Here is a 16,987-nt window from a genome sequence, read left to right as displayed (position 1 = left end):
TTCGAATGTTTCTGCTTGTTTTTTGCTTTTTATTCATTCCAATAAACTTTAAGCATCTTTTTCCAAGTATCTCAAAAAAATCCTGTTGAGATTTTTATCATCCTTGTGTTAAATATAAATTAATTTGGCAAAAATTGACATCTTTATATAATTCCATCTAACCATGAACATGGTATATCTCTCTTTTCACTAAAACGTGTTTTATATTTCGAAGTTTTATAGTTTTCTTCCTAAATATCACACACATCTCTTATTAAAGTTTTATCTAGGTGTGTGTTGTTTTCAATTTTTGTGACTTCTGCTACAGTGTTTTCCAATTATACTTTCAGTTTGATTCACTGAGAAGCTGACATCTTATATGTGAAATGGAAGAACATGTCCATTAGAACAAGTCCACTCCCTCCAAAAATGGAAATTAAATTAATGCAGGGTAGGTGGAGTTTGCCTGTAAACTGATGGTAATCATACCTCTCTCATAAAGTCGTTGTGTTGTTAAATAATTATCCTTAATGATTATTCTTAATGGACTTCTTAGAACAGAGCCTGCCACACAGTGAATGTTCCTTAAATGTTAACTATTACTTTCATCATCATTATTACTGTTATTATTTTTAGGAGGAAAGGTATAATCATCATTAACTTTGCAAGCCACAATGCCAGAGACAAGATGTGGCCCTGTCCCCCCTCGCCCCAGGGTAGCTAAAGGGTAAGTGGGGGAGCCTCAGAGGTCCTCAGAGGTCAAAACCTGGGACCCTAAGTTCTTCAATTAGACAATCCATAGTCCATGCACAGTGCACAGAATGAACATTCAGCGAGTCCTTACTATGTGCATGCCACTATTCTTGCTGAACCATCCCAGCAGTGTTAAAGACATTCAGTGTAGTTGGGCCTCAGGGTTTGTTGCAGCAATTGGTAGTTTTATTCACGTTTGATATCCCACTGGATTTTCGTAAAAACCATATCTGAAATAGGCAGGAAGTGGCCGTGGCAGGATAACAATCCCAACCTAGGGCTGGGTCCCTTCCCCCTTTCACCCCCTCCACACACCCCAGACTCCTCCATCAGCCCCCACCCTCCAACTGCTCTGACTCAAAGTCAGATTTAAAGTTGGCGCACAGGCAATACTTCAGAAGAATAAGCAAAGCAATGAAGGTCTGAAAAATTATACCAAATTATTGTTTTCTTGAATCCCATTCCTCCCTTTCTGTTCTAGTTTGCTAGCTGCTGGAATGCAATATGCCAGAAACAGAATGGCTTTTAAAAAGGGGAATTTGATAAGTTGCTAGTTTATGGTTCTAAGGCCAAGAAAATGTCCCAAATAAAGCAAGTCTATTAAAATGGCCAAATTAAGGCATCCAGGGACAGATAGCTTGGTTCAAGAAAGACCAGTGAAGTTCAGGGTTTCTCTCTCAACTGGAAAGGCTCATGGCAAATATGGTGATGTCTTCTAGCTTCCTCTCCAGGCCTCTTGCTTTATGAAACTCCCCCAGGGGCGTTCTTCATCTCCAAAGGTCGCTGGCTGGTGGACTCTGCAGTTCTCATGTCTGCTGCTCTCATCATTCTCAAGCGTTCTCCAAAATGCTTCTTCTTTTAAAGGATTCCAGTAAACTAATCAAGACCCACCTGGAATGGGTGGAGTCACATTATTCAAAAGTTAATACCCAAAAGCTTTATAGTTTTAGCTTTTACACTAAAGTCTATGATCCCTCTCAAATTAGTTTTTGTGTTGGGTGTGAGGTAGGAGCAAAATACCTTTTTCATATGGAATCCAGTTCTTTTGACACCCTTTCTTTTTTTTTTAATTAATTAAAGAAAAAAAGAAATTAACAAACATTTAGAAATCATTCCATTCTACGTATGCAATCAGTAATTCTTAACATCATCACATAGATGTATGATCATCATTTCTTAGTACATTTGCATCGATTTAGGAAAAGAACTAGCAAAACAACAGAAAAAGGTATAGAATGTTAATATAGAGAAAAAAAAATAATAATAATAATAAAATAAAACAAAAGAAAAGGAAAAAGAAAAAAAACATAAAACAAACAAACAAAAAACTATAGCTCAGATACAGCTTCATTCAGTGTTTTAACATAATTACATTACAATTAGGTATTATTGTGCTGTTCATTTTTGAGTTTTTGTATCTAGTCCTGTTGCACAGTCTGTATCCCTTCAGCTCCAATTACCCATTATCTTACCCTGTTTCTAACTCCTGCTGGTCTCTGTTACCAATGACATATTCCAAGTTTATTCTTGAATGTCGGTTCACATCAGTGGGACCATACAGTATTTATCCTTTAGTTTTTGGCTAGACTCACTCAGCATAATGTTCTCTAGGTCCATCCATGTTATTACATGCTTCATAAGTTTATTCTGTCTTAAAGCTGCATAATATTCCATCGTATGTATGTACCACAGTTTGTTTAGCCACTCGTCTGTTGATGGACATTTTGGCTGTTTCCATTTCTTTGCAATTGTAAATAACGCTGCTATAAACATTGGTGTGCAAATGTCCGTTTGAGTTTTTGCCCTTAATTCCTTTGAGTAGATTCCCAGCAATGGTATTGCTGGGTCATATGGCAATTCTATATTCAGCTTTTTGAGGAACCGCCAAACTGCCTTCCACAGTGATTGCACCATTTGACATTCCCACCAACAGTGGATAAGTGTGCCTCTTTCACCGCATCCTCTCCAGCACTTGTCATTTTCTGTTTTGTTGATAATGGCCATTCTGGTGGGTGTGAGATGATATCTCATTGTGGTTTTGATTTGCATTTCTCTAATGGCCAGGGACATTGAGCATCTCTTCATGTGCCTTTTGGCCATTTGTATCTCCTCCTCTGAGAGGTGTCTATTCAAGTCTTTTTCCCATTTTGTAATTGGGTTGGCTGTCTTTTTGTTGTTGAGTTGAACAATCTCTTTATAGATTCTGGATACTAGACCTTTATCTGATATGTCGTTTCCAAATATTGTCTCCCATTATGTAGGCTGTCTTTCTACTTTCTTGATGAAGTTCTTTGATGTACAAAAGTGTTTAATTTTGAGGAGCTCCCATTTATTTATTTCTTTCTTCAGTGCTCTTGCTTTAGGTTTAAGGTCCATAAAACTGCCTCCAATTGTAAGTTTCATAAGATATCTCCCTACATTTTCCTCTAACTGTTTTATGGTCTTAGACCTAATGTTTAGATCTTTGATCCATTTTGAGTTGACTTTTGTATAGAGTGTGAGATACGGGTCCTCTTTCATTCTTTTGCATATGGATATCCAGTTCTCTATGCACCATTTATTGAAGAGACTGTTCTGACACCCTTTCTTTAAAAGAATATTTTTCTCCATTGTATTGCTTTGGTGCCTTTGTTAAGAATAAAATGATTAAAAGTAAAAAAAAAAAAAAAGTTAATACCCACACCTTTAGAAAATGTTTATAAGAAAATATTTCTTATTGTAAGCTTTTAGAGCAGACATATCAAATCCAGAGTGGTGATTATTATTTCTGGATTTTGAAAGGCTGTTTAATATATATATAACCTGATATATATATTATATAATATATATTATATTATATAATGTACAGTATATATATATTATATATATATATAATATATATATCAGCTTTGTTCTTATTAGAGATAAGAACAAAGCTGAACAGGTTGGGATTAAAGTAATTCAGAGCATAGGGATAAGGAAGACAATGGCTGTATTTTAGGACCACACATCCTGTTTGAGACCAATGGAAGAAAGGTTTATTTGGTCTGGAACTGAAAATTTCTGTAGTGCATAATCTAATTCAACCTATCTGTATAGCTCATTTAAACAATTGAAACACAGGGAGCATAGAATAAAAAAGAGGTCCTTTAATCCTGTATAGATTATTGTAATGCCTGAATACATCCTAGAGTATATTAAGCAGATAATCAAAAAGTATTGGCAAAGTCCCTGAGGGATGGGAGAAAGAATATGGAACTATTAAAACTTACCATCAGGGAATCCCCTGATACTGTGTCAAACTTGAGGGACACCCAAATCAATAGGCCATGCCCTCGATCAGGAGGCTTACTCTTGTGAAGCTTATGTAGGTAGTGGAGAAACTTAGACTACCCATAGGCATGCCTAAGAGTTACTTCTGGAAGACCTCTGTTGTTGCTCAGATGTGGCCTTTTTCTCTCAAAGCCCAACTCTGCAAATGAAATCATTGCCCTCCCCTTTATGTGAGATATGACTTCCAGGGGTGAAAGGCTCCCTGGAGACATGGGAGAGGACTCCCAAGTAGGAATCCAGACCATGGGATCAACAATTCCATTCTGACCACAAGGGGGAAAAGAAGTGTAATTAATAAAGTATCAGTGACAGAGAGAGTTCAAATAGAGTCGAGAGGCTACTCTGGAGGTTGCTTTTATGCAAGCTTCAGTTAGACCTTGCTACCTGTCATAACCAGCCAACCCCCAACCAGGACCATTCTAGCCAATCCTAAAGAACACCTAGGGCAATATATAAGATTCCACAAGGGTTCCATGCACTAGAGTAACTTCCCAGAAACCTACAACCTCCAGATGGGTCCCGGGTCCAGATAAGCCCTGAAACCTAGCCATCCTCTCCTAAACATCAGTAGTTCCATCTCCCTACCCCATATTGGTGACAGACCCTTCGAATATGAAAACTTTAGAATTGCCATAGCCCAGACACCCTAAAGAGAGGGATGGAAAGATCAGAGGTGATGGTGGAGTTATACATAGAAGATAGGATATAACAAATGAATATGAATGACGAATCATTAAACTGATATCTCTTTTAGTCTCCAGTATTTTAGAGCAGCTAGAATTAAAAACCTAAAATTGTGAAATTGTACCCATGTCAAAGTCTGAAATGTGTTATACAACTAATTGTGGTGCTGTGCTTGGAAAATTATAGTTTTTCGTATATATGTTATTGTTCACAAAAAAGAAAAAAAAGCGAACTGTGATGATAAAAAAGTATTTAAGCCCTCTATCCTCATATATTCTGGAGCAGCTAGAAGGAAAAATCTGAGAGGATTGTATGGTAGCCCATGACAGACTCTGGTATCTGTCTTGTAACTAATTGTTGAAGAGTACTTTGAAAACTTGCTTTTTTATTTCTTTGCTTTGTAATATATGTTATACTATACAATAAAAAGGTTAAAATTTTTTTTAAAAGTTAATGCCCACAAATGGCTGAGTCACATCTCTGAGGAGATAACCTAATCAAGTTCCCAACCTATAGTGCTTGTTCTAGTTTGCTGGCTGCTGGAATGCAACATACCAGAAACAGAATGGCTTTTAAAAAGGGGGATTTAATATGTTGCTAGTTTATAGTTCTAAGGCCGAGAAAATGTCCCAATTAAAACAAGTCTATAGAAATGTCCAATCTAAGGCATCCAGGGAAAGATAGCTTGGTTCAAGAAGGCCAATGAAGTTCAGGGTTTCTCTCTCAAGTGAGAAGGCACATGGCAAACACGGTCAGGATTTCTCTCTTATCTGGAAAGGCACGTGGCAAACACGGCGTCATCTGCTAGTTTTCTCTCCTGGCTTCCTGTTTCATGAAGCTCCCTGGGAAGCGTTTCCTTCTTCATCTCCAAAGCACTGGCTGGTGGACTCTGCTTTGTGGTGTTGCAGCGTTCTCTGCTCTCTGTTAATTTCCTTCATTCTCCAAAATGTTTCCTCTTATAGGACTCCAGAAACTTATCAACACCCACTCAAATGGGTGGAGACATGTCATCCCCTAATCCAGTTTACCAACCACTCTTGATTAAATCACATCTCCAGGGAGATGATCTGATTACAGTATTGAATAGGAATTATTCTGCCTTTATGAAATGGGATTTAGATTAAATCATGGCTTTTCTAGGGAACATACATCCTTTCAACCAGCACAGTACTGTATAGGGATTAGAAAAGAAATGGTTGCTCCCACAAGATTGATTAGGATTAAAACATGGCTTTTCCAGGGCCCATGAATCCTTTCAAACTGTCACACCTCCCCACTCATTCCCACCTGGCAGTTTATTGGTCTAGTGAATCTCAGAGCTAAGAAGTGCTTCTGGGCCATCCAGTCATTCCAGGTACCTGCAGTTGAGTGGTATGCATATTTATCTAATGGACTCTAATCCCAACTCTTAAGCTTTGTAGGATAAAAGGGTGATCACCTCTAATGATCATTTTATGTACATTATTGCCTCGTGGGGCCGTGTAAGTCAATTTGAGATTCTGGAGAGAACGAATGGAAGCTGCGGACTGCAGTTGGTCAGTCGGCATCTCACCTGCAGTAGGGAAGAGGATGTTCTGTTGTTAGCACCGCAGAGTCCATCCCTGTCCAGCCGCCTGATGTACGCTGACACATTTTATAGCACAAATAAATGCACAAAACTGTTATGCGAATATTTATTACCTCAACTCAATAGCCATCATAAAGAGAACTGTTTAATATTCCCTCTCTATGTGTGCAGAGTATTTCCCTTAACTCCTCTGGAATTGCTCCAGGCTAATCCCTTATAACCCTGGGTTAGGGCCTTAAACCCCCTGCTGGACCACATTAAATTATTTGATTCCGCTCAGCAACCAGTGAACATTCTTGTTACGGTAAATGGTGCTCTCGCAATTTTTACTGATTTGCCTTTATCATTTCCATATTTCCATTAGTAGCTCAGCACCAAAGCACCCCATAATCACTTATGGAGCTGGATTTTAGAACTCATGGGCATAGAGCTTTCTACTGTGGAATAAAGACCCTGACATTTTTAGTTATCAGCTGCTTATGAGCACTTTCTAAATGCCTGACACTGCCCAAAACGGTGCTGTGAAGGAAGCAGAGTTCAAGCAGAACCTGGCTCCCCAGCTCCTACTCCACATCAGTAAGCCACTATCCACGTAAGAAAACTGAAGCACGTACACACGGGGTTGCAGCTCAGGCGACAGGTGGGAGCTCCACATGGGTGACACGGATCAGTGCAGCCGTGTTTCCAGGGGACCGGGGTAGGCAAGGAGTGAGCCTATCTTGATGGAGTAGCCTGAGCACAGACCCAGGATGTGGTGGCCGCCAGGGGGGGGCATCTCATTGGCCCAAGGAGAGCAGTGGATGCGAGTGGACTATCAGTATCAGACAAGGGGCCCTGGAGAGACAGAAGGACACGCAACTGTCCTTACACCGTTAGGATCTGATTTCATTCATTTTTCCCAGGGCCAGAAAATTGTTAGATCTGATGGGATTTTTCATCTAATTCATAGCTCTGTCAGAGCGAACTGTAAATTGAAAGGGTTTTTTATTTGTTTTGATTTCAAGTTTCCTAGAATTTAGGGTTTTTGGATTGCCGTCAAATTCTTCCACTCTTTGTTTGTTTATTCTGGCGGGGAGCCTTTTACATGTAGATGATTGGGATGAGGCCGCCCCATCCACATCACAGCTGTGTTTATTGCTATAAAGCACCTATCCCCCATAAGTCCTTCCTTTAGAATGGTGGATTGGGGGAAACAAACAGCTCTGTGTTAATTTAAATATTACATGTTTATGAAATACATATTTTAAATCTATATATGCATTAAAAGACTTAGAGAACTATCAATATATGAAAAGCATCATTCCCTAAAGCAGTTAAATATTTAGAGGGAAAATAACAGGATTTCCCCTGTGTAGTTTATTAAACGTTAGAAACTTAGACCCTCTCTGTTAATGGCTGTTTCTTGCTGAGTGATATGGATTGTTTCCACTGGGCACAGCTCACTTCTCTCTGCATTAAACTTCTTTTCCATTAGTCATATGATCAAAAAATTAAAATTAACGGTTGCATGGGTTAGGATTTGGTTTAGCTGGAAACAGAGTGATTCTTTCTCTCACGTGAAGGCAAGCTGGAGGTAAGCTGCCCAGGGTTGGTGTGGTGGCTCCATGGTCATCAAGAACCCAGGCACCTTATTTCTGTCCCTCCCCCATCCTTAGTATTTGGCTCCCATCATCAAAATTGTCTCACAGTGCTAAATGGGTGCTGGTATCCCAGCCATCAGGGTCATATTCCTGGCGGAAAAGAGGTAATATGGAGGAAGGCAATGGAGTGACCCCGGCTCTGGGCTCTTTAAAGAACTTTCTGCTGATACTTCATTAGCCTCCTCAAGATGCAAGGGAGGCTAAACAGTGCAGTCTTTTAGCTTATCACCCAGTAAAGAGAGAAGGGTAATTGGGTAAGCAACTCAGTGACTATGCCATAGTTATATTATGTGGTTATCTGAAATTTTAATATGCTTGTAAATCACTCAGAGTGTTTGCAATAATTACAACTGTTTTAAAGTGAAGAGTAACTAATATTATAAAGAAATCAGCATTGTTAGGGAAGTGGTAGAGGAGCAGCATTTTGGAAAAAAAGCCCTAGACAGATATCAGAAAACGTGGTCTCAACTCCCTGCGCCTTGAGGGGTTGACTTCTCTAGTGAAAATGAGGGTAGTGATCTTAGTGTCCACATTAGTCAGTGTTGGTCTTACTGTCCTAACTCCCCCTTTTCTACATTGCCCAAGAATTTCACCTCCCTGCTCTCTCCTCTCTCTACCCTCTGTCACCTGTTCAAGCCAGAACCATCTCACCTGTACTCCCTCACAATAGCCGTAACTGGGCTTCTTGGCTGGTCTCCCTGTCCTGCTGTTTGCCATCTCACTGCCATAATCTGACCCTTTTTAGGCAACAGTGTGAGGAGGAGAGGCAGCTCCCTATTCCCATCCATGATCCTGGCCCATGACTTCTCTTTTATTCTCTTTTCTGCCTCCTATCTCCTTCCACGCTCACAGCCCCTCCCCTCCATGCTCAGAGCCCCTCCCCTCCACACCCACAGCCCCTCCCCTCCATGCCCACAGCCCCTCCCCCTCCACACTGACAGCCCCTCCCCCTCCAAGTTTATACCCCCCTTAAGCTGCAGAGCTGAGAGTTGCAAGGAGCAAGAAAGTCATCTAGCCAGCCCTTCTCCAGTCTCACTTCCTGCTCTTGACAGTGACAGAGAATTATGATGTCCCCAGTCCAATTTTGAACTACTCTATTAAAGAGTTCTTTCTTTAGCCATCCCATAATTTCTACCTGTCACCAGAGCCTTGAAAAAATGATAAACTCAGTCAGGCACTCCTGAAACATGAGTTTAGATACTTTTAAGAAGGGTTACTGATGAACCCTCCAGGATCAATTAAATATGAAACTATATATTTGAAATATATATGTATATATAGAGAAATATATAGAGAGACATATAGAGAGAAAGAAAAAATAACTGTATATTTGAAATATATATATAGAGAGAGAAATATAGAGAGAAAAAATAAATAAATATATACTTGAGCTGTTATATAAAATTGTTTGACTAACCTAGTTAATTATGGGATACATCACCCAAAAGTAATGATTTGTTTTATTTTTTAAGTAGTTTATATTTTAACCTTTCTTCCTGAGTATCATTTTATGGTGGGGAGATTTATGTATGAAAATAAAAATATGTAATATTCAGTGTGGAGAAAAATGCTGATCTCCATCTTCTTTGTAGTAGGCAGCCCCCAGCTATTCCAGGTCTTTAAGGTACAAGTTGTGAAGAAGGGAGGCTGTATTATTTTCCTAGGGCTGCTGTATCACAAACTGGGGCGCTTTAAACAACAGAAACTTCTTCTCTCTCGGTTCTGGAGGCCAAGAATCCAAATTCAGGGTGTGGGCAAGTCCCCGCTCCTCTGAACACCTTGGAGGAGAATCCTACATGGCCTCTTCCATCTTCTGGTGGCCCCAGGCATTCCTTGGCTTGTGGCCGCATCACTCCAGGCTCTGTCTCATGTGCTCTTCCATATTGGGTTAGGGCCCACCTAACCCAGTTACAGACTACAGATGTGACCTACCCTGATCACAAATTCCAGGCACCTGTTTCCCAATGAGGTCCCATGCACAGGTACCAGGAGCTAGGACTTCAGTGTCTCCTTTTGGAGAACACAATTTAAACCAGAACAGGGGCCAAATCAAGTCCCCATACCCCACCCGTTGTAACTGTAACGAGATCCATTAGAAACCCAGTCTGGCTAACATCGACTCTCACGGTGATCTGAAACCTCACTGCTCAGAGTCTGGTTCATGGGCCCCTCAGCATCAGTCTCACCTGGGGGCTCATGAGAAATGCAGAACCCCAGGTCCACCCCAACATCAGTGAGACGAAGACACAACCAAAACTCATCGCTCTGACTTTTGTCAGGGTTATGCTGAAACACTCATCCCCCCATCACCAACACCACCTTTTAAAAAAATAAATAAGGCATTCGCTTAACAATTAAAAATACCCATATCATCCCCATTCCCCCCATCTCCGCTCTCTACTTTGACTTTCCTTTTCCATTGTGGGGCTGCTCTCTCTCGTCCTTCACTTTCTCCTAATACCACACAGTGTATAGGGGGTGTCAGCGCTCACAGGTCATCATAACACCTCTGTGCAAGTGCAGATGGTGGACTTGGTCAAGGGCATGGGGACACTGGAAACCAAGTGCCAAGGAGCCTCCACCTTGTCACATTGTTCCTCTCCGGTGATGTCACACACACTCCTTTCCTGAGCCCTCATTTTAAAACACGGTTTAACTAAGCAGAGAGGGGGAAACCACCAAAGGGATCTTGGTTCTGTTCCCTGGCCTTTGGGAGTTTCACCTCATTTGTCTTAAGAGTGCTTACTCACCCCCAAATTACCCATAGAGATAGTGACCAAGTTCCCCAAAACCCAGATAGATTTTCTAGTGCTCACCCCTTTCTCTCCTCACCAAGTCTTCCTTTTCCTTAAAAAAGTGGCATGGAGGAAATGCTTTTAGGGAACAATCCTAACGAAAATGCTTTGTCTCGAGGAAGGCCCAGTTAGCCATTCTAGCATCGTCTAATCATGGGGACAGGGAGCATCTGGGCACAGCAGAGACACTTAAAAGGAAGGAGGCTCTCTTAGAAAGCTAAGTGTAGGCTTGCCGTACAAGCCCCATTTGCATTCGTATATATCCACCCAAATGACGTGAAAACTTATGTCCACACAGAAACCTGCACGTGGATATCTGTAGCACGTTTATTCACAATTGCCCCAAATTGGAAGCAACCGAGATATCTTTCAGTTGGTGAATACATGAACTGTGGCACATCCCAAATTTGGAATAGTATTCATTGATAAAAAAGAAATGAGCTATCAAGCCACAAAAAGACATGGAGCTGTGCGGGCCACGGTGGCTCAGCAGGCAAGAACGCTTGCCTGCCATGCCCAAGGACCCGGGTTTGATTCCCGGTGCCTGCCCATGTAAAAAAAATACATGGAGTAACCTTGCATGTATATAAGCTAAGTGAAAGACGGCAGTCTGAGAAGGCTGTTTACTATGTGATTCCAATTATATAACGTTGTGGAAAAAGCAAAACTATAGAGACAGTGAAAAAATCAAAGGTGGCCAGGGGTTCAGAGGTGGAAAGAAGGGTAAATAGGTGAACCCAGGACATTTTTAGGGCAGTGAAACGATTCTGTCTGAGGCTGTCATGGTGGATACATGACAACATGCATTTGTCAAAACTCAGAGAATTTTAAACACAGAAAGTGAACCCTAATGTAAACTTGATGGGCTTTAGTTGCTAACAACGTATCTGTATTGGTTCATCAAAAAAAAACAAATGTACCAGTTGCTTAGAATAGGGGAAAGGGGTGAAGAGGAGAAACAAGAGTGATATATGAGAACTCTGTGTACTTTCTGTGCAATTTTTCTGTAAACCTAAAACTGCCCCAAAAAACAAAGTAAAAAAAAAAAAAAAAAAAAGGAGGGCGGCCAGAGTGGCTCAGCAGGTAGAGTTCTCATCTGCTGTGCCGGAGACCTGGGTTCAATTTCCGGTGTCTGCCCATTAAAAAAAAAAAAAAAAAAAAAAGGAACGGGGAGGCAGTGAATGAAGGACCACAGATGGCTGTCCTCAGCCCTTCCCTGTGCCACCAGAAGAAGCAACCCCATTTCTACCCCCACTCAGACAACATACACTTCCGCTTTATGCCAAAAGGCTCCCTAACAATCTTGGTGCGGAGCGGCTGTGTGTACATCTTGGTGGGCCCTCCAAGGTGAGGCCAGGGAGCCTGATGGACGGACAGGTAGGTCCACGAAGCCACTTCACCGAGCTTGGAGGACAGCCTGAGAAAGCCAGGTGGGGCGCCCAGGCTGGTTCAGGCCAGGAGCAAAGGGTGCGGATCTCACAGCAGGAGGGGACTGGAAGAGGCAAATCTGGTGAATACACTTTGCCCCAACTGCAATTTCTAAAAAGGAACAGACCCGCCATGCCAGATGTTGGTCTTTGAAACATTAGAAGTCCTTTTTCCGGCCTTTCCCAACCCATAAGAGTCATTCAGTTCTTGACCTGTCTCTTTTCTTTGCCTTCAGGTCCACATTAGCCAACTGTACTCAACTGACAAGCTCATCATTGAGAATCAAGAGAAGCCCAGGACCTAGGGGCCTGGGGACCTGCCACCACCGGCACCCATGGACCACCTTCGCCATCCATTCTCCGCCTGCGAGGGGGGCCTCAGCATACACTAACGACCTCTTACACCAGCTTAAAATAGCCTCTTGCTCTGGCTGCCCTGTAGGAGTTGACAAACTGAGCAACATTTCTTTTTTTTTTTTTCCCCAACCTCCATGAGAAAGGATTACTGTCTCTCCCTAGTTCAAGTGTTAAAGTGTGGAGCTGGAACTCACTCAAACTAACACTGTTATTGGGTCTCCTCTCCGCCCCCACCCCGATTGTGTTACCCATTGCCACTTGTGTACACCATATCCACACTCTGTTTCTTGGTCCTTGACAATAAACAGATTTGTCTCCCTAAGCCTTTTGCAATCAGATAAATTCTCGGTCTCTCAGAAACCCGAGCTTTTCTCCGAAAGTCTCTTAGGAACTCAACTACCCTTTCATTTCCTGCTGACGGTGATGGAGAGACCAACAGGGAGCCCCACCCCTGAGCCCAGTCCTCCCTCATGGAGAGCAAGTCCAAGCATCGGGTGGGCTGGGGGAGGCAGCGGGTAGGAAGCCAGGACTGAAGGGGGTGGAGGGTCCAGCCCGGAGACCCTACAGCAGCGGTTTATACCTGGGCCCACTGCTGCAGCATAGGTGACACGTGTGCAGATACACACCTAGAGGCAGTGTTAGAGGGCAGGGTCTCAAGATCCACCCCAACCCCTCTGAACCAGAGTCTGCCTTCTAATCCACCGCCCCGCTGGCTGCTGGGCGCTCTGAAGGCTGAGGAAGGCTGCTGTCAACCCTGGTCCCCAAATCTGTCTGATGGCCAGGATCACCCAGAGAGGCTGAGAGTTTTATCAAGGCAGATTGCTCAGTCCCTCCCTCCCACAGATTCTGACTCAGTAAATACTGGGGTAGGGTACCATCATTTTATATTTTTGAAGCTCTCCCAGTGTTTCCAGTGTTTAGCCAGTTTGGGCACCCTCTCATCTTTGAGTATGTTTACAGATAATAAAGATGCCATTTGTACCTGTTGCTCCTTGGAAATACATCCGCTCAAAACCTACAGAAAGAATTTAGGAAATAGCTTTCCTTGATTTCTGGGGAGTTTATGAGGGGCCCAGACACTGTGAGGGTACTTTCTTGCTTCCCTTTGTACACAGTACTAAGTGAATCCATTACATAGGTGTTAAGTTTTGGAACAGGCTCATCTAAATATCTTCATAGCTGTGACACTTTCAGCAGCGTGCCATTAAACCGTCCCTCCCGGGACATTTTCATTTTCATCATCTTGTGAGCTGAGCAGGAGGCAGTCTGAACCCACGTCCATTTTCACCTGTATGTTAAAAGGATTGCATTTGCCCATCTCCTCTACCAGTCATAGAAGTTGCTGTAACAGTTCAAAATAGATTACACGTGCAGTCATCCTGGTTTCAGGATGCTTTTGTGCAAGGATAAAGTCATGTGTTCCTGTAAGACTATAAAGTTCTTAATGGGTCCAGAGTAAATTACATCTCTAAACAGCCCACGCATAGTCCTTGGGCGTGCAATATTAGAATAACCGTTCAGAGTAAGGAAAGTGCAGGTACCATGGGAAACGTGGTCTCCCCTCCAGCCAACGGCCACATACAGATTCACCAGTGCTGGCATCAAGGGCCACAGGTGACCATGTCCACTCTGCAGCTGTAGGGTATGTGACCTCTCAGCAACAGCTGCATCCAACCAACTAGTGCATGTCTCCTCTGATTTGTGTTTCTCGTAATTAATCTAAGCAACTGCTACTTAATAAATCTAAATCCAGATTTGAAATGCTCCCCTAAAAGTATCAAATCGCCAGCAGGCTGAAAAAGCTCTGTAGGAAGCTTATCCACCCAGAGTTGCATCCCAGGGTCAGTGGACCGAGCAAATTTCACTTATCCTGCAGGCCTTAAACAGCAGGTCGCTTTTGTGTTCGTTAAGCTACAGGAAAGTGTTTGAACATGCCAAGGGCCTTGATATCATAGAGCTAATTTTTGGAACTCAGATGAAAGTAACTATGCAATTAGAATTATAGAAAATCTGCATGAGAATTCTGCAAGATAAAAAGCCACACACAATGTGTCTTCATCCTCCCTCAAATTCCAGGTGTGGGTACAGCAGGCAGAGCCTAGCATTAAGTATTTCCCAAGTCAGAAGTCCTAAGGTTGGCTTGAGAACCTTGAATAAAATGACATTCCCATGAGGACAGTCCCTTGTGTTTCCACTTGCTTGCCCAGGCCCTGGCTTTGGAAGGGAGGACGTTGACGGGGAGCCTGTACCAAACATCCCTGTCACCCTCACATTCTCAAATGTGCCGATCCTGAAGGTAGAGTTCAGGCTGTGGTCTAGAATACCCTCATAAGTTAAACTCTCCTGAGACCATAGCCTTTGGCCAGGCACAGCTATTTCCCAGACCTGCACAGATAACATTTGAATGATTTGACTATAATGCATTAATACCAGGGAAATCCCAGAGAGCCAAGCACATTTTCTGATTGTTCTTGTTCTCTGGATTGTAGAAATGAAAGCAGCTCATCATGGAATTGAAGTAGAACATTTACTTATACTCTCGGCCCTGCCACCAAATAGAAGTTGCCCATAACTCCTCTTACCCATAGCCTCACCCACCACCTCAACCCCCTCAATATGACCCAGCATCCAATCCAACACCAAGGGGCCAGGCCTTGGATGTGGCCTACAGTGATGACAGAGTTTGAGAACTGATAGACAGTAGAGCTGCCCTGGTCCCACTTCCAGGTCTGCAGACATGAAAGCCAAGGTGATGGGCTTCTCTTGGCCATTCATGGACCCAGGCCCTCTCCACCACGCCCTTTTGCTCATCTCTTAATTCATGCATTCAATATTGACTGAGAGCTAATGAGAGCCAGGTTCCAAGGAAAGACGGGGAACAAGGTGCAACCCCTGCCTCTACACAGCTTGCAGTCTAGCAGAGAAGGGAGCAAAGAAATAAGCAAATCGCAACCTTGATGGATGCTATGAAAGGGGAGGTATGGGGACTATAGCTGGTGATGGTGAGACCCAGGGAAGGCCGCCACCAGGAAGGGGTATTTAAGCTTAAGATTATATGATGACAGCTTAGAAGTAAAAACCTAAAATTGTGGAACTATAACCCATACCAAACTCTGAAATTTGTTCTACAACTAATTGTTGTGCTGTGCTTTGATATTTATTGCTCTTTTGTATATATGGTATTTTTCATAAAAAGGTCAATTGTGATGATAAAAAAATATTTACTCCTTCTAACCTCCTATATTCTGGAGCAGCCAGAAGGAAAAATCTGGGAGAATGGTATTGTACCCCATGACAAACTCTGGGGTCTGTCCTGTAAACACTTGTTGAAGAGTACTTTGAAAACTATTGCTTTTTTCTTTCTTTGCTTTGTATATGTTATATTATACAATTTTAAAAGTTTAAAAAAAAAAAAAAGACAACCTACAGAATGGGAGGAAGTATTTGGAAACCACGTATCCAATAAGGGTTTACTCTCCAGAATCTATAAAGAAATCCTACAACTCAACAACAAAAAGACAAACAACCAATTTTAAAAATAGGCAAAAGACATGAATTGACATTTCTCAAAAAAAAAAATAGATAAGTGTTCAAAAAGCACATGAAAAGATACTCAACATCACTAGCCTTTAGGGAAATGCAAATCAAAAATCCAGTGAGATAGATATGTAGAACAGAATGATCATATGTTAAGAATGTCTGTGTTTCTTTCTTGTCATATTTTTTTTTAATTTAAAAATTAAAAAAAAAACTCCAGTGAGAAGGGTTGGGTGCCCAGGTGGCAGGGCAGTCCATACCTGTGTAGTACCCAGCCCGGTCTCGCAGCCCAACCCCAGCCTGGCTTTCCCACCCGCAGAGCCAGCATGGCTGCCAGCCGCCATGTCTTCTGGGGCCAGTGTGCGTGCTCTGCAGCCCCAGGTGGAGCAGCTCAAGCTGGAGGCCAGCATGGAGAGGATCAAGGTGTCTTAGGCAGCTGTGGAGCTTCAGCAGCACTGCGTGCAGAATGCCTACCAGGATGGCCTGCTGGTTCCGGGTGCCAACTGGGGGCAACCCCTTCTGGGAGCCCAGATCCTGTGTTTTCCTCTGAAGCTTGAGACGTTCATTAAGGAATGCCTTCAAACACAAGGTGAATGACTGTCTTCAAGTTTCAAGAAAATTCTCTTTCTGTGGCCTGGTCCTTTAGCCAAAATTTTACAAAAATTGATATGTTTCTGCTCAAATAAGGAAACTGGGTAAAAGAGTAGATCTTGCAAATATAATGACCTAGTTCTTTTGGTAAAGTGCTTATTACCTAAACAAAAATTCTACCAGCAAACATACCAAAATACATCTCTTTCATAAGTGAATTGCCAGTATTTCTATATCTGGAATACTTTATGTATTTTACTTACTGGATGTTTACATTTTAGGAAGGAAAAAGTTTTGCCTTTTAAAAATTAAAAAAAATATTTGTAAATAGTTGTTCCTAAAATT

General features: G+C 42.2%; 1 protein-coding gene and 1 pseudogene across 2 annotated transcripts in view; both read left to right on the top strand.

Moving 5' to 3' along the window:
- LYRM4 (LYR motif containing 4) overlaps window positions 1-15,781 on the top strand; it is a 183,568-nt gene extending 167,787 nt beyond the window's left edge. For both annotated transcript variants that reach the window (XM_077143776.1, XM_077143775.1), the window contains one exon: window positions 12,394-15,781. In XM_077143776.1, the coding sequence (XP_076999891.1) occupies window positions 12,394-12,462 (69 nt within the window). In that variant the 3' untranslated portion in view covers window positions 12,463-15,781. The remainder of the gene's footprint in view (window positions 1-12,393) is intronic.
- Window positions 15,782-16,265: 484 nt separating this feature from the next.
- LOC143668800 (guanine nucleotide-binding protein G(I)/G(S)/G(O) subunit gamma-10 pseudogene) lies at window positions 16,266-16,987 on the top strand (annotated as a pseudogene).

The sequence above is a fragment of the Tamandua tetradactyla genome, chromosome 25 (genome assembly GCF_023851605.1).
Source record: "Tamandua tetradactyla isolate mTamTet1 chromosome 25, mTamTet1.pri, whole genome shotgun sequence".
Classification (NCBI taxonomy): Eukaryota; Metazoa; Chordata; class Mammalia; order Pilosa; family Myrmecophagidae; genus Tamandua; species Tamandua tetradactyla.
The sequence above is the reverse complement of the archived record's forward strand: the minus strand, read 5'-3'. Positions and strand labels throughout refer to the sequence as shown.